The sequence below is a fragment of the Ammospiza caudacuta genome, chromosome 4 (genome assembly GCF_027887145.1).
Source record: "Ammospiza caudacuta isolate bAmmCau1 chromosome 4, bAmmCau1.pri, whole genome shotgun sequence".
Lineage (NCBI taxonomy): Eukaryota > Metazoa > Chordata > Aves > Passeriformes > Passerellidae > Ammospiza > Ammospiza caudacuta.
The window spans coordinates 2,546,943-2,572,457 of NC_080596.1; the positions used below are offsets into that span (position 1 = coordinate 2,546,943).

General features: G+C 36.1%; 1 protein-coding gene and 1 long non-coding RNA gene across 2 annotated transcripts; one reads left to right on the forward strand and one right to left on the reverse strand.

Moving 5' to 3' along the window:
• Positions 1-2,014: 2,014 nt before the first annotated feature.
• On the reverse strand, positions 2,015-23,262 carry ANXA10 (annexin A10). Its single transcript, XM_058804094.1, has 12 exons — positions 23,245-23,262; positions 17,657-17,738; positions 15,673-15,767; positions 11,560-11,673; positions 9,325-9,415; positions 8,884-8,963; positions 6,311-6,364; positions 6,091-6,184; positions 4,629-4,724; positions 3,931-3,989; positions 2,870-2,992; positions 2,015-2,083 (listed from the first exon to the last, which is right to left on the reverse strand). The coding sequence occupies exons 1-12, from the start codon at positions 23,260-23,262 to the stop codon at positions 2,015-2,017; spliced, it is 975 nt and encodes a 324-aa protein (XP_058660077.1).
• LOC131557080 (uncharacterized) lies at positions 10,972-14,174 on the forward strand. The gene is made up of 3 exons (XR_009274679.1): positions 10,972-11,014; positions 13,619-13,693; positions 13,954-14,174. It is a non-coding gene; the product is annotated as an uncharacterized LOC131557080 (long non-coding RNA).
• Positions 23,263-25,515: the final 2,253 nt, after the last annotated feature.

Genomic DNA, 25,515 nt, shown 5'->3' on the forward strand with positions numbered 1-25,515 from the left:
TCCAATTCCAGCTCGACGGCACCGGGGGGCTGCGGCCCGGCTGCCACAGAACCCAGGAGGGCTGCGCTGCAAACACCTCCGCCAGCCGTCAACGTCCCAAGAAGTGGCGCCCGGCCGCGGGAGGCGGGGCCAGAAGATGAGCGTTGGCGATAGGCGGAGGCCCGAGATTGACATCACTTTTGTCCAATAAAAGCAGGGGAGGCCAAGGGGGCGGGACAGAGCCTTTTGGGACCCGCCTCCTACCCGGCGCGTGAGCGCCCGCGGGGTCCTAGCGCCGCCTCCGCCATTTTGTGACGGGCTGTGGGCGGAGCTCCCGCCACACGTGCTGGGACGGGAGCTCGGGAAGCGCTGGGAGCTCAGCGCGTTTGCAGTGCCGGGAAGTGTCCTTGTTCCTTTCTGCAAACTGCAGAGTTGAAAGCAAGTGACTCCGCAGTGCCGAGGTACGGCTGTTGGGAGCTACCTCCAGCTACGGTTGCAAAGTCAGGACATAACTTCAGTTTAGAATGATGTTAGTGGTGAGCAACCGGCGCAATGCTCAGCTCAGTTTCCTTCCCCTGCCCCCTTTTTTTTTGTTGTACTCCCTGCCACGTTCGCCCCAAAGTTCTAACTTAACAATGTTATTATCCGCCCGAAGTGCTTGGAAAAATGAGTCAAACTCAAGAGAGATTCGAAAGAAATTTTAAGTTTATTATAAATCAGCATGTTAGTAACACGATGCCAGTATTTGCAATGAAGGCAGACGCGCTGTAATTAGCGTTATGTCCAGAGGCTGAGGGAAGCGACAGGCGCAGACGGCACAAATACCTGGTTAGCAGGTATCTGTGCCTTTCTGCGGCAGTGCTTTATTCAGTCACACGGACTGCACCTGCAGAAAGTACCTCTGTAAGAACTTCCAGAGGGTCTGTGTCCTGTTGGCCACCTTGTGGCGGCGGGAGAATAGCCACGGGCAGATATTTAGTGAGCACTAAAAATTGTGGTACTTTCCCTCACTGCTGATTCCCTAAGAGGCTGACAGGAGGTACGGAGGCCCAGGATGGGATGCCCTGAACAGCCCCGGGGTATTTAAACAGTGTCACGTTCTTCCGTGGGGCCGGGACTCGAGGCCGGACTGTGCCGCCTTCCCTTCCTTGCTGTGTCAGATTGTTCGCGGGTGTTGCAGGGAGCGCCGCATCCTTCGGCCTCTCCAGGAGGTGCAAAGTTACCCACGAATAGTCAGTTCGTGATTTGTGCCACCTAGGGCATCCTGGATATACCTCCATGCTCTGAAGGTCAATATTCAATGAATGGTTAAAACTAGATGGGTAAAAATGGAATTGAGATTATAATCCTCTGGAATTTCCCTGCTTAAAGTTAAGTAGCACTTCATCCTTCAGGTTTTCCAGTTCATGGCACTGGAATGAATGGAGTACTTGATTCTAATTTTTACTTTTGTTTCAAGCAGAATAAGGGAAAGGTCATTAAGTATGTGAGGAAAGTAAAAGAGAATACAAAAGCACTCTGATGAATGACTGATAATACATGGGGCAGATGCTTAGTGTGGTTGTAACTAAAACAATAGTGTTCAAGAGCATAAAATATGAGGCATTAAGAAGTAGGAAAGAAAAGAAAAAAAAATCCTTAAAGAAAGAAATCGTCTTGCACGATTAAAGTAAATAAAGCAAAATATTTTCTTCTCTCTAGTGTGGAAGTGAATAAATTCTTCCAGAGCCTGTTGATGAATGTTTGGGATGTTGTGACACTAAATGATAAACAAATGCCTGCATGGAGTAATTTTACCACTTGTCGCATTAATTTACATTAATCATAAAATCACAAATATCAATTAGAACTAGGGATAAAACCATGTTCCTGCCAACATTTTTTCCTGTCTCAAGAAAGATTTAATATTAGCAAATGTACATTACTAATTTCGCTGTTTTGTTATATGAAATAGGGATCTCTTAGAGTTAGTGCATTGCATATAACTTCAATTTCTATTTAAAATATGTTTGCGCAGCCTTCAGAGTGCATCTTCTTAATAATCTTCTGTATCACCAGCACAGATGGCAAGTAAAGCACTCTCATAATGGCCTGAAGCAAAATGCTGCAAAGAAAAAAAAAAATCAACATTTTGGTGACTATACATTTTCTGAAAATTTTTTTTTTTTGGTGTATGACAAGAACTAGACTATTATGAGGTTTTGTAAAACATTACATTGTTTTCATAAGAATTCTAGGCTGAGATTTTTTAAAAATTTCACTTGCCGTGGCCTTTGGTTGCTTGGGCACCTAGAAACCGTCTATCTTTGAAAGGCTGGATCAAATTTGTTTATTAATTCTCAAGTTCAATACCAAAAATTCATGACCAATTTCATAAAGTTGCTGCACATCTTGCAGTTGGATTACAGTGACATAAAAATGTAGTGTCTTAGCAAGAGACTTTTTTTACGATTAAACACATTCAAAGTTTTTTTTTTAAGACCAGGAGTACAAGAGGAACAGGGTTTGTGAAGCACCTGGATACCTAAGCACAAGGATAAGACCAGATATTTACTTCAGTTTTGCACAAAAGTGGTACCAGCCTAGCCCTACAGATCAACATGAGATAAGATGTTCTCAATCAGTGTAGAAACCATTCACACAAGCTCTTGTTCAGCACACACTGTCATGCCCTGTTTATAAACACCTTGCATTGGAGAGGGATAAAATCAGAGAGTGAGTTGAGAATTAATTTCGCACTGACTCAAATCAAACTGAGGCACTGAAAATGTGCTATTGTTTTTACACTTTGCTTTTTTGTTTGTTTTGTTTTAAAGCAAATGGCTAAACAGAGTGGTACAGTCTGTGTGATAGCAGTGCTGAATATATGCAGAAGTTTGTAAAAGCTTACTTTAATGTCATGGAAGAGTGATTTCCCATATCTCTCTTTGTATCTCTGGCGTATGTTCATCAAGTCTATCTCACTCCTGGCAATGAGAATCCTAATAACTGTTTTATTGTGAAACCCAAAGTCCTAAAATGAAAAAAGAAAATGAGAGAAGAAAATACCCATAAAGATATCCTAGATGTTAAAAGAGTCTAAGGTTTTTGTTCTACTGAGTTTTCATGTACTCAAATAATAGAATTCGTGTAACTGAGTAACAAGGGGTCCTTCTATGCCACTGGTTTATCCATGTACTGAAACTTTTAAAAAAGGAAAATATGACAAACTTTTGTCAGTATTCCTAGGAATTCAGTTTTTGAGTAGCAGTTGACTGTTGTTGCAGTGTCCACTCAAACTATAATAAGGCCAGTAATAAATTTCACAAAAACTGCTGCCTCATGTGAATGCTGTGAGATTTTTAACCATAGCTTTAGAATTTATATTGGTTTTGTTCAGATGTGTTTTATTTTAACTGTTTCTAAATAAATTTTCATAGTATAATTCTGTGAGGAATGGGGACATCTAGTGGCAATAAAACGTCAAAAGAAGTTAGCGCTTAAACAAAAAATAAAATAATCTGCATGAAGTCCTCCAAAGAAATATAAGCATTTGTCTTCATGTAACATTAATTTATTATTTAAGTTTTAGCCATACTTATTAAGTCTCTACAGACAAAAATTATACAGTAAGAATAATGCACATTGAGTTCTGCACAGCAGGGGGAGTTTCCATGCAAAGAAAAAAAGTCTTCAATTAAAAAAAATTGACAGTTACCAGACAGATAATTTTTAAGGTGTCTAAATACTTAAACTTGTACTTCTACTGCTTAGGCACTTCTGCTGCTTAGTTGCTTAGGCACCACTGCTTTGAAATTTATGTAGGTACAGTTTTAAAACAGTCACACCTTAAAGATTGAATAGACTGATTTGTAAGTACTGGTTTTAGAATAATCAATCAAATAAAGAAACAAAAACAACAAAATAAGGGAATCTTATGTTTAGGAAATGTGAGGTAGAATGACTACTTACATGAATTGCATTATAAAGCCTGTAAGCAAAGTAGGAAGGCTTGTCACGAATGCAGAGAACTAAGAGGGAAGAATTGCAACAGATAAACAGAAGATTATTATAAAATACTTTCTTTAGGCTTTGGGCTCCTTGAAATGAAAATCTGGGTAGTGCTGTCCATGCCTCAGGTTAAAATTAAGCTACCAATATTCACTAATACAACCATATTTATAATTTTGAAAGTTTGGTGGTAGATCTTCATTGCTGTTGCTTCAAAAGGCCTATTAAATATCAGTGAATATACTCACATGTTCTATTTGTAGGAATATTTCTATCCTCACTCTATAAATGAAAGATAAATGTACATAAAGCTTGAAACTAGTTTATATACCACCAAAGTCCTGAAAACATAGCTGGTTATTTAATATATGTACAATCATTTGCAAATGCAGTTATCACACAAAATTTATTATCAAATAAAGTACATACTAGTTGTGCTCAGTCAGAAGCTAGTGCTCCATAGATACATTTTTAGATTTACATAACAGGGGAAAGTAGTTAAAATATTCTTTTCTAATTTTCTCTGAAAATTTAATTGCATAATATAGGAGATTAAAGTGGATAAAATATCAGAAAAATAGTATTCTTAATGCACAAGAGATAATATACTAGAGTTTATGAAGAGATTGCTCCTAGTAAAAACAATACCTTTACATTACCTATTGCAACCAGTAATTCTTGAAAGTATCCATCGTAACATTCATTAATGGCGTCTACTATGTCTTGCCCAGAGATGTTTTGGAACTCCTGGAAAACTTGGGGGGGAGGGGTGGAAAAAAGATCTTGTTTTATTCTCGCTCATTAATAATGATCAACTTGCATTTTATGGTTTTTTTTCCTTGCTTCTCCCCAGTAATATAACTACTGAGTTTATTTTTTACCTTTATTATTCTCAGTGTTTCATTATGTTTATATTGCCCAGGTCAGGCAACCTAAATGAGTAGCTTGAAACTTGGCTTCTAGGACATTCCCCATTGGATTCTTCAGCCTGGAGTATAAAATGAGTGCATGCCACATATCTGGCAACATCTGTTTCTGACACTGGTAAGAACCTCCTGCTAGTAAGGCACTTCCTTGCTTGGCTTGGCTGCAGCTGGCAAGGCTGGTGGGTGGTGGCAGGAGCCAGGAGCGGCGTGACGCGCACGCTCGCTGCAAGGTGCAGATACGCACACACGCAAATAGCCAGGCTGCGCTTTCTCCATTAGGGAAGGAGGAAAATTCCTCTTCTGCAGGCTACAGAACTTATGGAGCACTGCAGTACAGGCAGGGCCCTCAGATCTCAGGAAGAGAGCAGAGCATAGAGCAGGTGTGTTAATCCTGTCATCATCAGCTGAATGAATTTGTTGATCTGTGATACCAAAGTAGTCCTAAGCTACTGTTGGAGGCTGAAGTAAGAAATACAGCTGGCTGCACAGTGATTAACTAGTCAGCAGACAGACTGTTTTTCTACTGCAGAGCAGAAACTCAAACTTGCCACCAGGTGAAATGGGTTTATTTTCTACAATGGGAGATTTGGATAAGCTCACATAAATTTCCTGCAATCTGTAGCTATGTCTGATTTCCTGTTTTCAATAAAAATGGCCCTTGTGTTTACGTGTTTATGTTCATTACCAGAGAGCAGATGTGAACACTGAAGTGCTCCTATCAAAAATTTCTATGAAACTATGAAAAGCTTCCACACATTCTAGTTTTCATATGCAAACATTTGTTGAAATGTTTTCCAGCTCTCCCTAAGTGTTTTCCCTCATAAGAGTTGCTTAAGAAAAATGGATAAAATAGTTAAGAAAAATCTCCCTCATCCTGTTTTATCATGTGTAGACTCAGTGCAGCTGTAACATTTGCCTTTCTTTGGTCATGCATTCTTCTGTGGGTTATTAGGCATCCTGATGCCTGTCTGTTCTGTCTACAGCTGTCAGTAGTCATCAGGCAAAGTTCAGTTTTGCATTACTTCCAAATTCCCATTCTCATCAGTGCAAGTCTGAGAGCTGCAACAGTTCACACTTGCTTTCAGGCTAATGTCCTCCTGCACACTGACTGTCTTGGTATGCAAAGCTTGGCTTTCTCAGTAAGTCACATTTTTCCTTTACACTCTCTATTCAAACAGCTGAACTGCTGGATTACCCATCCACAACTGCTGCTGACTCCTGTTGCAGAGAATCATTTGCAGCATGTTTTTGTGTTCGCCTGTCTTCTGCTGGCATGCTTCCCATAGAATCTAATAGATCAAAAAAATGGAAAAAACAAAAAAAGCAAAATGTTTAAAGTAAATTCTTAATGACTTTTCAGTATTTGTTTTCTGGTTTTTTTAATGTTTGAGAACATCACATCTGAGCATATTTACCATTGCATCCTGAGCAGCTGTAGAAGGGTCTGCATATCCTTCCATCCTTGTTCCCTGAGGGAAAAGAGAGATACATATTCTTCAAAAGTTAAATCCTAAACCACTGTAGGAATATGAAGTTCTCTGTGTATGAAGCTGTGCTGAATTTCTTGAGGTAACATATCCCATTTTTAGTCCTATTTTAAATCTTTTACCTGACCACCACAATCCCACCACCATTTTCAGAATTATGGATGTTATATTGTTTACTCTAATATGCAACTCTGAGGGGAAAATAAGGATATGAGTAACATTTGCCATACTGATTAGTTCTTAATATTCATATTACCAGAAAAATCTTTTCTCAATGTATTTTTCTTCCTGCACAAACCATAGAGCAAGCTCATAAAATAATAGAGATTTTGCTTGCTCATAATTGTCTGAAATTAAGATCCAGAGCTAGGAAATGGTTTGACAACTTTGATACATAAACCCCAAAAGAATATTTCTAAAATTCACATACATTCACTAGCTTTTCAGTTACACAAACGAAGCTAAATTCTTTAATAAACACACTATTTTCTGAATTATATAGTCAGAAAAAGAGAAGAACACGCTACTTGTGGAATTGCCTTTATAACCATAGTCATCTTGTAAAGATACAAACCAGCCTTGTCTGCAGAACTTGGAAAAATCTGGAGCTCATGTATTTTCTGCCTTAATAATATGTGCTTGAAGCAATTTTGTTTACAATTTACAGTTGTGTTACATATGAAGGGAAGGATTAAAATTAGGTCTTGGCTGTCAGCTTGTAGAATGATTTATTTATAGTTATTTTTTGTTAAAAATGTTAATTTACATGTTAATTAAATGGTGAGAATTTCACTAAGTGAAATTTCTAGTAGTATAAATTATCTGAAGTGAATTTGATGAAATGGCTGCATAAAATTACATACACAAGAAAACAAGGGAATAAAGACAGGGCAATATACAATAAAATAACTGTACTAATACTCTACATGAATCAAATGCCCACTTTCTCCAGTAACATTTGTGTAATTATGTTTTAAAATGTAGAAAATTATAATATTTCAGTTAATACCCAAAAAAAGAGAATTAGAATAAAATCTGTTTGTTTTAGACTAGAATATTAGTTAGCCTGAATTTGAAACTCTTTTATCTCTGTTAATTTCTTTAGAAAGGACCATAACCTATATGATTAATATAATCTAATCTGCCTCAGGCTGGACATGAAAACCATAAATAAAGTACTCTAGCAATTTAATAGTTTGCATATGTGGAGCATGTTTACTTGTCTCAGTAGTTTGATTTAAAAGAAATCAAAGCAGAGGTTTTCTGCAAGAAAGCATTGAAGGATGCACTGGAAGTGTTCCATGGTTATAGAATTAGAAAGGGTATGTTTTAATGGAATATCACTGAGTTTTAATATAAGCTAATATGCAAGCATGAGTGATTTGACTAACAATCTTCATAACTGAGTCAAGTTGAAATTTCCTACAACTCTTCTTATCTTGAGTGAAATAGCAGATTTTGTTAGCCACAAAATTTCTGATTTTAGGCTTCTTTATCAACACCTAGGCTTTAAGAAAATTAGGAGTAGTAATGTATAATCAGAGATTCTTTTAAATTTGGTTCATTTGACAGGTAAATATGTCCCATGGTTTTAATAATTATGAGAAGTGAGGTTGCTTAAGTGAGGTTGCTCTTCATTTTTAAGCAAGGAAAAGTTTTCGTTATTAGGGAAAAAACACCCAGCATGAGAAAAAAATATTTCTGTTTATAGCTTCTTCTTTTGAAATTTGTCTTTTTAACTTCAGTGAAGCCTAATGTTATTTCAAATTTGTGTAAGAAGTTTTTCCTCAGACATACACATATTTAAAAGTACAGATACACCTTATGTATGCTGTTATCCCATGGCAGTCCTTTATTATTTGCTACTCTGGTTTACAAAAGATTCTAAAGATAACGAGCACAGTGACTGCAATGAGAATGACAAGGGTGACACTCTCTTGTATAAACTACACCCTGGTGAAACTGCATAAGTTGGTATGTAAAAGTGATACTTCCTTTTCTTCTGTGCTAGCATTTTGTGATTTAGCATGTGCAATAGCACAAAGGGCATTATATTTTAAGCAGTGAACTCTTTAATTCTTTATTTATTAGTCAAATGTGAATATATCTCTATTTTCACATAATGTTTGACTGGTTTATGATGTTTTCTGATAATGGAGAAAACATATGCTTTTAAAAATGACAATCACATTTGTACATGCAAGTAGACACATTTTGAGAAGAGACAGATGGAGCAAAGGGTCAGCAGGTGAATACCAATGGGAATTTATAAAATAATCTGTTTACCTTTGCTTCCATCTGATATCCAAAGTCTAAGTCAGAGTAAATTAAGGAATTCAGTTTTTCTTCATCAGCTTCCCTCCTGTTTCTTGTTTAAAAGTGCAGCCCTATTGAACTAGCTTTAATCACAGCCACCTTAAAATGTAAAACTTATCAAATACTATTGGAAGTAATTATGAATCTTTTGGAAATGTAAGTCACAGTTCTTGTTTTTACAGTACCTGAGCAAGGTTCATGAGTGTATCTCTGAAGTGACCCGAAGTCTCAGAATCGATATCTTGTTGAAGATCAGAATTATACTCTAGGTTAAACCAAAACCATATAATCTTAAATCACAAATGAACATGCTCTGAATAGTACAAATGAAGATTATTAAATAAAGGATAAATAGGCTTACTCTATTCCAGTGTAACCTGGGCAGGTTCTACAAGGACCTGGCTGTGGGGCTGGCACATCCATCTGGCCCTGCTGGGGGCCCCCAGCTACCGTCCCCGCTGGCCTGCTCACCCCCACATTGCTTCAGCCTTTTGTATGGAGGGGTGGGAGAGGATGTGGAGAGGGAACCAGGCTCTACTGCTCTGTACTGTGTTCCTTTGTGTGTGCTAATACCTCCAGAACACATATAGTACAACTGCTACTCTGCACTTGGTAAAACAGCTTACGCATCAGGTAGGCTTCTTTCATCTGGAAGATCTCCATATTTGATCTTGAGGCTAATATGTCAATTAGACATTTTTCTTCTGTGTCTACTCCCTGTATGGAAAGAAGTAAATATGAAAAGATGTTGTCTAGTAGAAATCCCAATTTTTAGAAGAAAGCAGTGATGTCCTTATTAGAAATAACAAAATAATAGCAGTTTCTGTAGTGTACTTTTGCATAACCTACCTGTTCAAATTAATATATTTCAAATATATTTCTAAATCTGAATTTCATCGTGTACCTTAGCAAATGGGAAATGAAGCAAGACTAGTGTTGACAGAAACATAATAGGAATAATTTTAGAATTTTAGTAAGAATTGTTGTTTGCTGAAAGAAATCAGATGCAAAGATTGAGCATACATCCCTAGCAAGTGCTCAGGAAATCTGAAGTAGACATGAGCATAGTTATTATGTTGGTCTTCTCTCTTCTTATAATATTTTTTTAAAATATTTTATTTAGGAATGCTATAGTCTGCAATATCTAGCATAGAACTTGGTATTAAAGTAAAGCATCATGGAGTACATGCAGTGCTGCAAATCACTGTATTTTCCCAGAGTTTGAATTAATTTTATAAACTTCACTTGACATAAGATGTGGTGCATATGCTGCTTTTGACATACACGTGGATAGTGTTAATGAATATTTTGCATTTGGGATAACGGAAGAGCATTAGAGCCCATAGATACACATGGGTGTTTTTTTTACATCGGCCATATGAATCCAGGTCAAAAGAGAGTACTGTAAAAAAGTTCAAGTTTGACCCACATTTAGGAAAAAATAAACTTGGCAATTTTGTCAATAATGTTAATGAAAGACATTATTCCTTTGTTAGCAGTGATATTTCACAATCCTTTTAATGCCAACTATAATAAAGACATACCAGTACTTCTAAAAATTTATTTAAGTATCAGAAGAACAAGAAAAAACTAGTAACTTTTTTTGGTGGGGGGGGCAGAATTCTCAAAATCGGCAAGATAAATCATCTTGCCCATCTTGTAATCTGTCTTGCTTGTGACAGCAGACAATAGCAAACATCCGTGGAAAGAAAAGGAAAACAATGTTGAACTCTGATATGCCTTCCTGTCTTTTAGGAGTTGGTAATTCAGGAATTTCCTTAGAAGAATTATTATTTTCAATAGTCAGCAATCAGCCTGGTTTCAAAGAATATATTGAAGTCCTCTGTGAATTAAGTTATACTTTTGGTCTTCACAATGCCCTGTAGGAATGAATGTCACCATTAAATGACCTGATATTTGAATTTTTTTTTTTTTCACAAGCTTCAGTTGTGTGAGGATTGCAGTCTCAGATCCAGGGAAGACAAGGAAATATTTCCCTCAAAATGGGAAATCAGTTCTGTTTCAGTGGAGTTACTCTTACTTTGTTGTAGGCACACAGTCTGTGGTCTTTGGGAGTGGGGCTGTGGCCGAGCCTCATCCCCAGTGGGTGCAGCTGTGAGCAGCAGGTGAGCAGCACTGACAGCAATGAGCCCTGCAGGGCCCAGGGCACTGACCAGCCTCCAAAGGGACACACAGGTGCAATGCATCAATGAGAGGGTATAAAAGGCTGGGCTGAAGAACAGAAAGAGCACACACAGCTTCTGAAGTGGAGTGGTGGTACTGTGTATGGGCAGATGCTAGAAGCCTTCAGATGAGGTAGTGTGTTACTCTGGGTGAATGCTTAAAGCCTTCTGAACTTGTATGGTGATACTCTGTGTATCATGGCCCTCTTGACTGTGCAGTATGCTGTGCCGCTTTGTCACAGAGTAATTTGTAAGTGTTTCTACAGAGACTTCTTCTGCTAAAGAAGTATGGGTTGTTAAAGAGGTGGTGCTTCAGTGCATGGTGCTGGTTGTGGAAATAAACTTGGTTTCTAGCATACATAAATGCTTGCAAAACCCAGCACCTTATGGTTCCCTGTATAAATCTTTATTCATTTTCTGAGTTTACCATGGGTGTTAAATGGGCTTTGTATGTTCCATGACTAAGATATTATTTACGCTGATTTTAGCACACTGATGGATAAACTTGAAATAGCACTGTATTTCTGTTGACTGGTGGTCTAAGTGATAGTATACTACTCCAGTGTACTAACTTTCAGTAGTTTATCAACCAATGAAATGTAAAAAAAAAAAAAATCATATGTGTTCAGCACTCTAATTAATGACTGCTACTCTAAGCATTCTGAATATAAAGATTACCTTCAAGGCATGCCAAAGCTCGTGGGCATCATAGGATGCAGGTGGGTACATCAAGCCAACCATAACTTCTTTAAAGTGATGAGAGAGATTCTCTTTTAGGTCTGTTATCAAATCCTTGAAAAGAAAAAGAAAGTCCACAGACAGGATTATCTCTATAGTCACACTTTACTAAGACAGCTTAAAAAATTATAAGTGGTTTTCTGCCTAAATGATTCAGGATGAACTGTTAAAGATTAATTTTGGCAAAGATTAAGTAAAATAAAAAAAAATTGTTCAAGTAGTACATGCTTGTTTTACTAGTATGAGCAAGATGAGAATAGGTGCACAAGCCAGTAGACCACAATGGATTGTTGCTTTCAGTTCTTAGAACAGAGAAGAAAATGTAGATGTTTAAGTGCAATTATTACTTAGTCTTGGAAAACTGAATATCACATCAGAGCATCTGCAGCTTCCCTTAATTTATTCCCTGTGTGAATCTGAGAGGTGTAAGCACCTTTGGAAGATCAAGCTCATAAAACACAGGTGGTTTCTTTTGGTTCTTTTTAGTGTTACCATGTGAATAATTTAAGAAAAAATAATCTGTATTGCTCCTAGTACATAAAAATATCAGCTTTGGATAGCTGGAAGGTTATGTACTTCAATTCAGTTATATTTTACATTCTAAATTAGTTCACTACTTTTGATAGATGCTGGATTAATAACATGAGACCTCCTTTTTCCTCCTCATATTTCTCAGTGCTTTCTTGCCAGATGGCTAAGAAATGGATTAGAGTTTCCTCCCCATTCATAGCAGCATCTTTCATAACACTGCAAATGCCAAAAGCTTGTTAAGTTACAATTAGTTACTGTTTTTGATTGAGGACACTTGTGCAGACTTTTTTTTAAGTATTTTGTGTGCAGCACTAGACACCTGTAAGATGTTCTAATCTGTCTGAATTGAAAGGCATGCCAGAAACAGTTCCCATTATATAAACTAGTATATTTCCAGAGCTGTTTTTTTTCAGGCCAGTACTTTGATTTTAATATATTTCTGAATATAATTAATTTAATAGCTAGAGTAGCTATGAAGGAAGACATATGCATATTAAAAATTAAATTTATGATGAAGAAACATGCACAGTCTTTGTTCAATGCACTTTAGATTCATTTGACAGCAACTAAATCACACATGGAGTAGAATTTAATTCATTAAGACGTTTTACTTCTGACAACATGCCTGTGGGAAAATGAATTAATAATACAAATGGATACTACTTAAAAATTACTCCTGCAATCAGAACTAAGGGAAGTATTGGAAAAAAAATAAAAGACAGCTCTAAGTTGTCACTATTATAATTTCCTAATCTACATGAAATCCTCGGAGCCTAATTGTAAGAAGAAATCTTAAAACTTCTCTGTATGTCTGAATCATGCAGCTAGTTCAGGTCTTTTTAATTTTAATATTTCTCTCCTTATGTGTCTCAGTTTACATTTGTCTAATGAATGGGCAAAGTGGCTGCCATATTGAGCAGACTGAAGTGAAGTGGTAAAGGATGGGACCAAAAGGTTTACCATAAATTGAACTGAGAAGGTTAAAACTGCTGTTGCCATGCCACATCTCTTCTCTGTCCTGTGGTGTTTGCCACTCATAAACTGGGCTTGCCTAATGGTGCATTTGTTCAATGCAATATAACCAGTGGGACAAATTGCAGCCAGGGAAGTGTGATGTGTGCTAAATTCTTTCAAAGCACAAACTGGCGCAACTCGATGTAAGATACATCACATTCTTGGCAGGGTTTTTTACATCACATTCTTGGTAGGGTTATTTAAGGAACTGTCAAGAGTATCATGATGAACTTCACATCTTGCACTGTGAAGTGTACCCAGTGCCTAATGAAATAATTTGAATTAAAATTGTGGGTGTATTGGAATATGTTCCATGTTTTTTAGAGTATTCTGTAGCCCATTGCTAGAATATGGAAACTGTTTTCTTGCCTTTCCCTTCTATTATTATTCATAGATTTAGACACTGATTCTTAAAAAGGACATCTGACATATTTGGCTTTTTTCTTTCTTCTAGGTCATCAGATCTGTGTATCAGATCCGTGTCCACTGCCTTTATAGCACTTCATGTTAACTCATATGGCTGAAAGAGGTATGAATTTAAAGGTGATATGTTTTCATAGGGACTCACTGATTTTTTTTATATTTTTACTCACCACTATTCTAACTGGATCTTCTTTTCAAAACAAATCAATAATTGTTCTCTGTTAATATGAAATAACTGCGTTCCTGAAGGACAGTTCCAAGTCTTTATTGTGGTACTGTATTATTTCTAGATCATCATGTATCAGAGAGTAGAAATTAAAGACAAAAACATGATACAAAGCTTTTAAATATTTTCCCTTGTTAAAGTGTTGGGTCCTGTTGAAACACTGTCGAGAAAAGGTTAAAAGAAAACAGCCAGCTGCTATGGAAGGAGTAGAGATGGACTGTCCAGTGGTGGAGATAAATGAACACTTGGGAAGAATGGGCTTGGGTGCTTCATGTCCCAGGCACCTTTGGGTAGCTCGATGTACTTTAGTTTGCTATAAGTAACATTAAAACTTAGGAATATTGCATGGCTTAACACTGACCTTGTATGGCTTGCATGTGTGATGGTAACTTAATAAATATCTCATAATAGAAAAACCAGGTTTAATAATTTAGGTGCTGATTTCTATCATTGTCATGGTCTCTGGAAGGTGGATAGCTGTGATTGTCAGTTATTGTTATGGTCTCTATAAAATATACTTATTCATTCAAGGCTATGTCTAAAATGTCACAATTATTGAGTGTTTCATTTTTTTTAACAGTCTAAATAAAGTCACTGATCTCCTGGAGATGAGTAACAGTACAAAATCAACCCACTACACTGATTAAATCCAGTTCTTTTTCCTCCAGTTCTAGGACAGTAAATGGGTCTTTGAGCTTATTCAGGGGTCAGTGGTTTTGAGGCTTTTTAGTGTAGAGTTGCTACAAAGGTTGTCTCTAGAAAACTTGACCACCCAAACATATTCTGCTGGTTATTGAACTGGAGGTGTAAAAGCATCATAAAATGTGGAGGTTTTGAATGAACCATTTCTAGTTAACCCTAATCAAGGGAGATGGCTCTGTGGTAGCATTTGTGCAAACTCATTGTTCTCACTCATGCTGATAGATTCAATGGCAAGCAGACACTGGCCTGCAAGGAGTTTTCCAGTGAACCTTTGGTTTTACAGGCTTCAGGAAATGAAGAAAACTGGATTTTATCCTAAGTGTTTGTCTGCTTTCTTTCAGGGGAAGGGCATGTCTAGTCAACTTAATCAAATAGTATCTAGTTTTACACTGTACTTTTCATGACTTTCACAAGAATTTTGCAAGGGATGTTACTATTATTTTTGTCCTTGTATAGCTGTAGCAGCTAAGGAAAATGCAGGCACTGCAACTTTCCTAAAGTTATTTGGTTAGCAACAATAGATCTGGAAATAGAATGAGGATATATGCCTCTGTGTATGTTTAAGAACTCAGATAGCTACAATTCCATTGTTATATACAGTAAATATAGGTAAAATACAGTTTTTTAAAAATAACTTTGTCTTAAATTTTAAACAGTTTTCAAAGATCATACATTTAAGCAGGTCAGATGACTATTGTGCTTAATGTACATATGGGACTATATGGAATGAGATGTGAGACTGTCAGTGCTTGAGATGTGAACATTAATCATTATGTGAGTAAGGTAAAAAGCCTATAACTCTTGTGTATGGTATTTTTCTTTGGTTACAATACTATTTTATTATTTATTCCAAAAAAGCACATAAAGGAAGAAAGTCTGTTCAGATATTTTAGATTGGTCAATAGAGAAGAATGGCCTGTAGAAGAAGGAACTTTCCCCACTCTTTTCTAACTCTGTGTGGCAGACAACGCTTCTGCTGTAGAAATGACAATGTGATACCCTCGGAGGTATCAATAGTCAACGAGCAAGCTGTGTGCCAAGGTTTTGTGCCAGCCAGCTGTCTGACAGGCTTGTGGTTCCAGTGAGTGACCTGAGAGAAGGGCTGCCAGCTGCACAGGGGAGAAAGAAGTAATAAAAGCACCAAGTATTTGTCGTACCCTGCCATACATGTCTCTGTATGCCTCGGCAATCGTGAGCCGCTGGGAGTTGCAACGCTGCGTTAGGATTTCAATCAACACATCCTTTTCACAACCTGAAAAGAAATGACTAAATTAAATTAACAAACTGGTGTTAATTATTTATATTTGTGATTTTTCTTGTTTTGTTTAAGAACATTATGCTAATTTTTAGAAAAACTGATCAAGAGACTAATATCTTACTAACATTTGCCAACACGAGTTATGTTACTGTGATTGTGTGTCTTGCACTTGCTGGTGTAATACCATCAAAAGGTGAAGCAGTCTGTTATTACCAGACTCATCATCATCTCTCACCAGCTCAGTGGGTTTGAAAGCATCAATAAAACAGGCTTTCAAGGACTCAGAACTAGGCCTGGTAGCAGGATTTGTGGCTGAGCCTTGGAAGTAATATTGGTGTGTTCTGTTGATATTGATTGAATTGTCATTTAAGATTTAGGGATCTGTTTTATCAGAATAATAAATTTGTTAGACCATTTGTTGACAAACTCAGTTATAATTTCAGGGGAACTGTATGAAGTTTTAAAAATTATATCTTACTCCATTTAAAAAGGAGCATTTTATTGAAGGTTACCTATGATCGTTTGCTTGATAGGTAGAACTTACTAGTAAACTTCTATAATGAATCAGTATTATTGCTTAAAAAATATTATTAGCATATTCAGAAAACTATTTTTGAGTTTTGAAATTGTTTTTACATCCAAACAGTTGGGATACTGTACTTAATGATTTCTTTTTGCATTTCAGAAAATAGTTATCACTAGGAATCTTTACAGCTTCCATGGTCTCTCTAGTAAAAACTGAGAATGGTCCAGATATAGGAAATATGATAAAATATAAATATAAAATTTGTGTAGTATCAGCAGAGGGTGACTGAACATCCTCATAAGAATGAATGCCATGTGCAGGATTAAGGGTCAGGCAGTGCCTGTAAAGTATATGGTGACTTTACCTTCTCTGAAGATGAATTATTTATTTTTTCAATTGTTCTTTAAATTATAACTTTGTTCCATGTACTTTGACAGGAAGGTTAAAATTAAGGTTGATGTACTTGTACTTAGAGTATTAGATGAAGAATACAATCTCTATATTTTCATATATTAGCAACATCAAAATATTTCATATTTTATCAATGTTATCTTAGAAGTATTCTTTGAAGTGTAGGAAGATGCTTAAAACTTTTCATCTGTAGCCAATTTGGTCATAAAGATACTTTAGATTCCCCTTGATGAATAATGCCTATTGTGGTTCACTTGACATTAAATCTGAGTCCTCACATTTTCATTAAAGAAATTGAAAACAGCATGCAAGATTTGGTGCTGTACAATCTTGTGAAAAGCCCAAGGGGTATAAAAGCTCTGAAACAGAGAACAGTTTTAAAGTGAGGAAGACATTTAAGATTTAAAAAAAAAGAAATCTATATCTTGACCCTCAGCAATACCAACAAAGTTCAATAGGAAAAGAAAAAAATCAGAACTGAGAAAAATCCTTTTGTGAAGAAAAGATTTTTGGAACTAACACTGAAAGCAAAAACTGAGAAGGTAATGAATTCTTTAAACTTTCTATTCCATCTGTTTTAATTTCTTGTGACTGAATAAGAGACAGCAGACCTTGGTAACACTTAGTTTTTGAAGTTACAACTAAAATCCTTTCATTTCTTATCCCTCACTCTAGTGATGCAACACAGAATTCTGTTTTTCTTGTTTTCTTAATGAAGTGTTCATTACTGTAAGTGTTGGTATGGATTTCAGATTAATCTTGATCAACTCTTAGTTCCTGTAAATGCAGACTATTTATTTGGACATCATCAGTGTGTCTTGTTGTGTTTCCTTGAAGACTTTGCAGATAAGCAGTAACAATTTTATGAGTTTATATTTTGCCTAATGCTTTATGAGAGCTTTCTGAAAAAGAGGAAATTCGCATTAGAATCAGTCAAGATACTCACAAATTCCCTGTAGGGCTCCTCCTAGCAACTGGGCATCCATTATAGGGTTAAAATTTGGAGCAGGAAGAATTGTTCCTTGTGTCTACAAAAGGAAAAAGCAGACTTTGAGGTGTTTAACATTTTTAACATGATATACCTAATTCTGCTGCAAACCAATAATCATAACTTTAAATTTTCTTTGCTTCATGGGGAGCAGGATGTGTGGTTTGTGATTTATGAAACAGAACTTAAGCTTGCAGGTGACCATAGGAAGACAGACTGTATTGGAGGAAGTTGCCCCTAGCATCAGTTAGGCCTTAATAGGAAAAAAATGGTGGGGATTTACCTTAAAATGTAAATCCCTTTGCAAACCCATTGTACAAGTATTATTTTATATTTCAAAGTTAATCTGTGGTATCCATGACAGTCTTCAATATTTATTCCTCATGGTATTTCTAATTTGAAAGGACTAATGAGGAAATGATGAATGAGATCCATAGGTTGCTGACAAACCTGGTGATTTATTAAAAAGCAGTGATGTTACTGCCAAGTGAGATAGTTTTGAGCTTGGCATGTAGAAGACAATGCAGTTTTTCTAGTTGCTTTAGAACTGATTTAATTATTGTCAGCTCATTCTCAGTGATAGCTTATTTCATGTATTTTTTCTTATTCTTTCTAAGAAATTTGTGAATAATGAAAATAACTAATTTTAATAGAATAACAGAGCAATACAAGCAGAAGAAAATAACTGAGGTTGACAGATACTGAAAGAACTTAGTGAGAGAGTATTGGACTCTGACATCAGGATGACCAGTTTTGAGTCTATGGCCATTTCTGTTTTACTTCTCTAACATCTTTTGCTTCCCTAAGCTCTGGAAGGGATAGGAAAATTACCAATATGATCTCATGATTTCTCTTCTGCATGCCTTAAGATGGCTCACTACAGGGATGAACAGAAATTGCTCCTCACGGCAAAGTTAAATCTACAGAAGTGACAATTCCATTGTGGCTTTCTTGGTGATGTCAGAAGAAGTTTATGTTCACTGAATATAATTTCTCTAAATACAATGCTCTCCATCCCATCCATAGGAGTAAAACAAATTGTGACAAAGTAACAGAAATCTTCCTTTAAGTTGAGAAGAGCAGGGACACTTTTGCACTCTAATATTCTTACTATGAGAGCTTTATCCTAATTTCAGATAGTATAAATGAAAGCATTTTTATTGATTTCAGGGAGCTTTTGGTTCCTACCCTTAATGAGCAAAGATTGGGGTAGGTGGCCTACCAACTCTCAATCTAATAATTCTATAACTTTTTTCTAATAAAGAAATCAACAGTAATGTTTCCAATAAAAATTATTTTAAAATAAGTAAACATTATCAAACAACCATTAGTTTCAGTAATGTGGGATTGAGTGATAAAGGAACTTGCATTATGCTCTGGCTGCTGACTTGTTCTGTGAACACTGCAGATAAAAACAGCTGGGGTTTTTTTCCTGATTCTTTTGTCTCTGTTTCACCATGTACTTGCAGTTTGTTTCCTCACCTTGTTCCATCTAGGAACAAGCCATGGGGTCCTTTCTGAGACAACCACTGACTAAATAAAATATGACTCAGTCCCATGACTGAGTCCAAAGTCTGAACGTATTATTTGGCTAATGCTAGGGCAATGGAATAAATGACTATTGAGTTTCAACTGCTGGTAATAGATTTTTAACTAGTAATAGAATTCAGTTTCCTCACCCCCCACTGTTCACTGTGTGAACAGTGTTTCCACAAAACTTCATAAGAGATTGCCTTCCTCTACCAATACGATTCAAATTCATTATAAAGTTCAAAGTTACAGCTAGGAACAGGTGGATTGATGAATATTCACAAATAAAGACAAATTTTCTGAAAATGGGGGAAATGTGGAAATGTCTGTTCTGGAAATGGGGGCAATCACTGAAAGGATGTGAAGAATTGTACAATTTAATTTTGATATCTGGATTCTAGCATCCGTCACAACATATTAATCATTTTGCTGGAGCTGTCATTGCAAGATTAGGATTCAGCATGACAAAGAAAATGTCTTCAAAAAAGCATCAGAGGAAAGTAATTTCCAAGAGCAATTTAGCCTTTTTGTGAGTTAGTTTAGACAAACTGCTGTATGTGAACATGGAAAAATGATTTTCATGCTGTCTTTCCTCTGCAGCATCCTAGTGAAGGGGATATCTGTTTATCAGGAGGAAAAAAAAAAAATTGCTTTTTTTCTCACTAAGTGTCAAAGCATTTTATAAAGCAAGTAAATCTCCAAAGGTGATTCAGTGATTTTTTTTTTTAAATTAAGATATTTATTCCTCTCTCTAATCTCAAGATACCCTCATGTTCAAAATTGCAGATCTGCCTCTATAGAGGTAGCCCAGGTGGTCACTCTGTAAATATCTCTGGCTTTGCATATGTTCTTTTAACTGTCCTGTAAGAAAGTGATTCCAAATTAAGCTGAGCAGACAGGTTTGTGTGGTGTTGGTGGAATGAACCAGAACAATGAAAAAGATTGGAAAGGGTCTGGAAAATTTATAATCGTTCTGGAAAATGATACTTGGAATTTACCTTCCTTCTGTGCAAAAGCAAGAAAGTTATAGCTTTTTCTGACCAAAGTCATAAGCAGTTCAGCAAAAGTATCAGTAAAAGGTGAGGCTGCTTTTATCAAATTATGATGTGCAAACTTCAGGCAATTCAGTCTTGTGATGGAAAAGCATTCTGAAGTATGAACAACCTTCTAATAATATTTGTTCAGTAAGTCATTCTGCTGATAACAAGCAATTGAAGTCAGACTCCTTCGTCTGAATATTTCCCATAGGGAATGTCTGCTAAAATAAAATGTGTTCTTTATTAGCTAACCACATGCTATGAGCTAGCTATACTTTTGCAAAGATATAATTTGAGTGCAACTTTATTAAATAAAAAATTCATGAGTACTTTGATTTGTTTTGAGTTTATTGTATGTGTTACATTTAATTTCTATAATATGATACAGTAGTGGAAGGGATACTTCTAAACATAGTAAATTCATTCTCCAAAGCCTTCCATCTCTCCCTGTGTATGTATTCAGAGAGGTCACAGATGTTATCTTGTCTCATTTCTGAAAGATTTGCCTGTGGTATTTATTATAGGGTGTTTTTTATATTGTGGTATTTTTTTGTGCGTAATCTCTAATAAAGATGATGCCTTGACTTGCTGAATCTGGCAGGGCTGCTGCTGTTAATAGTTTGTATATCATTGGTGATCTTGAAGGACTCCATCCTATCTGATTGTTCACAGATAAGGTACGTAATTACTGATATGGGTAGCATAAAACATAAAGAAGATCATCTTAAAGAAGAAAGCACATTTAGAAAGTAATACTTCTGAATTATTTTTATTTTTCTTATGCTTCTGAATTAATGGTATATTCAAAGTTCTGGAATTCCTTGAAAAATATCTCTAAGTCCAAAGTGTACTTCTAGCACATTTTTGGACTCTAGAATAGTGTTTAAGAAGAGCAGAGAAGCAATTAATGCTATGGTCAGTCAGTCCTATGTAAGCCCTGTTTTCTTGATTGAGGTTTGCTAGAGTGATTTTTTTCTGCTATTTTGTTGCTCAGTCTCTTCAAAGGAAACTGCCACTGCTCCATGACCAAACTGCTCTTTAAATACCAGCAGCATTCAGGGGAGAATGTTTACATGCAGCTCTGCCTTACATGTCCTCATTCTGTCTGGGTGCCTCAGTAGGGAAGTCTGTTCCTAGGATCCAGTGATCTAGCCCATAGAAATACCCAATTTCTCTCCCTTTCCATTCCATAATGCATGGGAATTGGAATAAACAGTAAAAATTAACCTAACCTGGGAATCCATCCCAATACTTTTCAGAGAAAGCCTGGAGTCAGGTTTTTCTGTCTTTCCTGGGACTGCTATACTCCCCATTGTCTACAGTTGCTTCTCTGCTCTTTTGTTTCTGTGATGATGGGGGGAAAAAGGGTTTATAAGTGTGCCTTTTTATGTTTAGGAGAAGAGGGAATAGAGAGTTGATATTAAAACCATTTATTCTGGAGTATTTTGATGTAATTCAGTGTATCAGAATTAGAAACTTGTGTCCCCTCTGCTCAAGTAGTTCAGTAGCCTAATATGTAGTAGTTACATTATATTAAGCCTCATACCATTGCAAACATCTGCCACAGTAAAAAATTGTCTTATCTATTTGATTTTCTTTATAATGCTATCAAAATATACTGCATTGTTATTGTAAATATGATAATTGCCAATTGCAATGACTTTAAAATATTTCTTCTGTAAGTTATTTTATAAAGAAACTGCCATTAGTTTTAGAAAAAATATTATATGCAGATGCAGTGTCAATTACTTAAATGTAATTGGTTGCAGTGAATCAGTAGAAGAAAAGAAACTGTATTTCTTGTCTTCTCCAACAGAATATGATCTACTACCATTTTAAGATGTAGTATTCTTTCTGTCGTCCTTAAATTATCAGGAATAGATTACAAAATCACTGTAACTAAAAGAGGGGGAAAAAAGAAACTAAGAAGAAAGTCTCTTAAGTTTTTAACTGTCTTGCATCTAGTTAAGGATGCAAGATCCCAAACTGCAGAAAACTGAATATATTGCTAATCCTGATTCAATAGCAATCACTTTAGAAAAGCAAATATATGCTTTATTTATATAATTTTATCAGAAGAAATACTTTACTGGAAAGATTGGAATAATTAGTCAATTATACTTTATATTAAAATAAGAAAGGGAAAAAATTTATTCTTTAGGAAATTCCATATTGATTTGTAAGTTTGTTGGGAATGTATGTGTAAAAAGCCTTTGAAAGGAACAAATCCTTATTCATGTCAGTAATAACTGAAAGAAAATCATTAGAGAACATGATGATCAGTATGCCAGGTACTGAGAGAAATTTCATATTTTGTTGTTATGAAACAGTAACTACAACAGTTTCCAGAATGAAGATTTAAAATTTCATTTTTTCTCAAAGAGCAGTAGTGAAGCCATTTAATATATTGTACAGCTTTTAGATAGGGAACAATCACTGATAACTTTTCCTGTGTTGTGGCTCTTGTAGAGGTAGCATTTTTTAACTTTAAAATATTTTTCACGCTATGAACAAAACAAATTTTTAGAAGTGATAAAGCTATTTAGTTACTTTATGCAACTACAGGTGGTCTTGTCAAATTATACCCCCCCCCCAAACAGTGGCAGAATTGAGTATCTTCTGAAAAATTCACATTTATATCTTTAATACAGTTGGGTGATAGTATGTAATTTAGCTTCTTGTTTAGCAACTTAGTGCAAACCCACCTAAAGGACCTCACAAGGAGGCTTGCATGGCTTTTTCTTCAAAGGTCTAGAATCATGAGACAGGAACTGATAATTCTTATTTTAGTTTTTGTTTCAGAGACTTTATATATATATACACATATGTAACACCAGGATTAGACCCAAATTACTGATAAATTATCTTCCCCTAAAATTAATATCTAGCAGTGAAGGGAAATGGATACCAACATGTGACAACAACTGAAGAGGAATGAAAAAGTTTGGAAGATTTTAGAGAACAAATAATTATACTCACGTAATCTCCACAATACATTTTGCTATGAGTCTTCAAGTTCTGTTGAGATGGAAGAGTATCTTCCCTAGACTTAAAGCAAGAGAAAATACAGTTGCTTTGGTTAAATCTTGTTCTGCTTTGGAGATTTGTGAGAAGCCATTCAATCAAACTGACACCAAGTACATTAGGCTCCAAAGTAACAATGAAGCAGAACCTTGGTACCTTGTGTCCTTGGGCTTTTTAGATATGCTGTGTGCTTAGTCATTAACCATGCATTGAATAAGTGTGATTATAATGTAAGTAAACAGAGTCATTAGCCCAACACCCTCTATTCTGCTGTGTTGATTTTAGGAATCAGAATTCAGCTAGTCGTAGGATGAAGTACTCACCAAAAGGGCTTGTGTTAATGATTTACTTTTCAGATTCGATCTGGCCTAGTTCCTTTTTTCATCCTTGTGCTGAAAATGCTCAGCTCATCACTTGCTCTAGTGTCTGTTTGTAGCTGGCGTGCACAGGAAGATGCATTATAGCCTTTGTAAGTCTCCCAGAGTAATTCAGGTAGGCTTAGTGGAGCTCTGTAAATGAGCATCTTTTCAAGCAAGTTACAACTTGCAAAATCCTGCAGAGTTGATCAAAAATCCTGTACTGTTGCTTTATCCAAGGACTTACACAGAATCCTAACTATCCAACTGACAGTAAACTAATTCTTCATAGCTAATACCATAGTTTTCTGCTTATTATAACTATTATTGTAATAAACCATTGCTAAAACATGAAGTTTTCTCACACACACCCCCACAAAAGGTATATAAAATAGAGGAACATAAAAATAGAGGTGCCAAATCAGTCTGTATCCTCTCCTGCAACTTGAATGGAAGGCATGGGCTACTGTTACGCTGATTTGAGTCCACTTTAGAGGGGTAATGTTTTCCAGTAGTTGTACAGTGATTGTGACTCAGAATTAAATTACTCTAAACCTTCTTGGTTTTCTTAATGTATCCATCACAGACTTTGGAGCACTTATTAAAACATGCATGAAAATTTTTTCGTTATAATTTAGGAAGACTTTTGAAAGAATTAAAAAAACCCTTTTTTTGGTAGCTTTAACACCTTAGCAGCTCTTCTAATTATTTAAAGCTATCTCTGGACTTGTGTAAACACAGCAGTAGTGCTTTGGGTATAAGCTTTTTCATGTCAGTTCATGTTGTGTAAAGGCTACAGGTACAACCTTAGAAATGGAAGATTTTCACAAAGAAACATGAAAAAAATAGGCTTCACAGTGGCATGCCTTTACTTTCTCTTTTTTTCATTGGGGCTGTGGTAGGTATTTTACCTTATTGTAATTGTACCAAGTACATATTTATCTCTGTATCTTGAGTGCTCTTTGAGGGTGGCTGGGGAATGCAGTTCTACTATACAGGTAAGAAAAATTATCCATAAAGAATCTGGTCTGGCTGGTTAGAGGTATTGAAGATGGTACCTAGAGTATGCTTCAGTGTCCTGATGATACATATTTTAAAGCAGTTATAAGAATGAAAGAATAATCTAAACCTATCTTTTTTACAGGCTCCTAATTTTGTGTCTATTCTCTTGCTGTGATTAAAACGTAATACAGTTAAATCTTCAGTACAATTGAAAACAGATTGAGTTTACAGGATTGTTTGGGTCTGCATGTGTCCAAATCTTTAGGAACAATAGGGTGTAAAGAAATACTCAAAGTCTTTTGTTCTATGAAACATTCATTCCTGTCATATAATGTGATGAAAGCAATTAATTGTTTGCTGAACTAGATTCTGGTTTTAATTAAGCTTTTAGAGAAAAGCTGTGGGAGAGTCTAGAGGAAACAGGAGAAATGTTTCAACCTCCTTATTCCTTTGAATGTCCTTTGGCTGTGCTTTCCTGCCATCTCTCCCCCAAGGTGAGAGGCAGGCCTTACCAACAAGGAAATGAATAATATATTTGTCCATGTAATGCTCAGCAGAATGGATCCAGTGTTTGGAGTGAGCCACACCTTCACATTTTCTTCAAGACTCAGTAGGTCAGAGGTGTGAGTTATTTCTAGGGGAGGAGCTTATCCTGTTTTAGGGGAAAGCCAAAGAAATTGTGTTCCCAGAGGTTTTGGCAATCTCACTGTTGGGAAAATGGAAAACAAAAGACTACTTGGAAATGCAGCAGAAGAGAGTAGCAATAATTACTTATGTGGAAAGACAGGAAGCACTTGGTTTTTTTTAAAACTAAAGAACAGTGCAAGAGACCTTAAAAGTTGGAGAAAATAAAAGACCTTGCAAGGGG

Excerpts from the sequence above, each read along its gene's own strand:
- ANXA10 (XM_058804094.1), bottom strand. Across the intron at positions 8,964-9,324 it reads GAAAGAAGCCTACCTGATGC|AGTATAATTCTGATCTTCAA; the intron begins GTAAGCTGTTTT and ends GGTTTAACCTAG. Across the intron at positions 2,993-3,930 it reads GGCTTTATAATGCAATTCAT|GACTTTGGGTTTCACAATAA; the intron begins GTAAGTAGTCAT and ends TTTTCATTTTAG.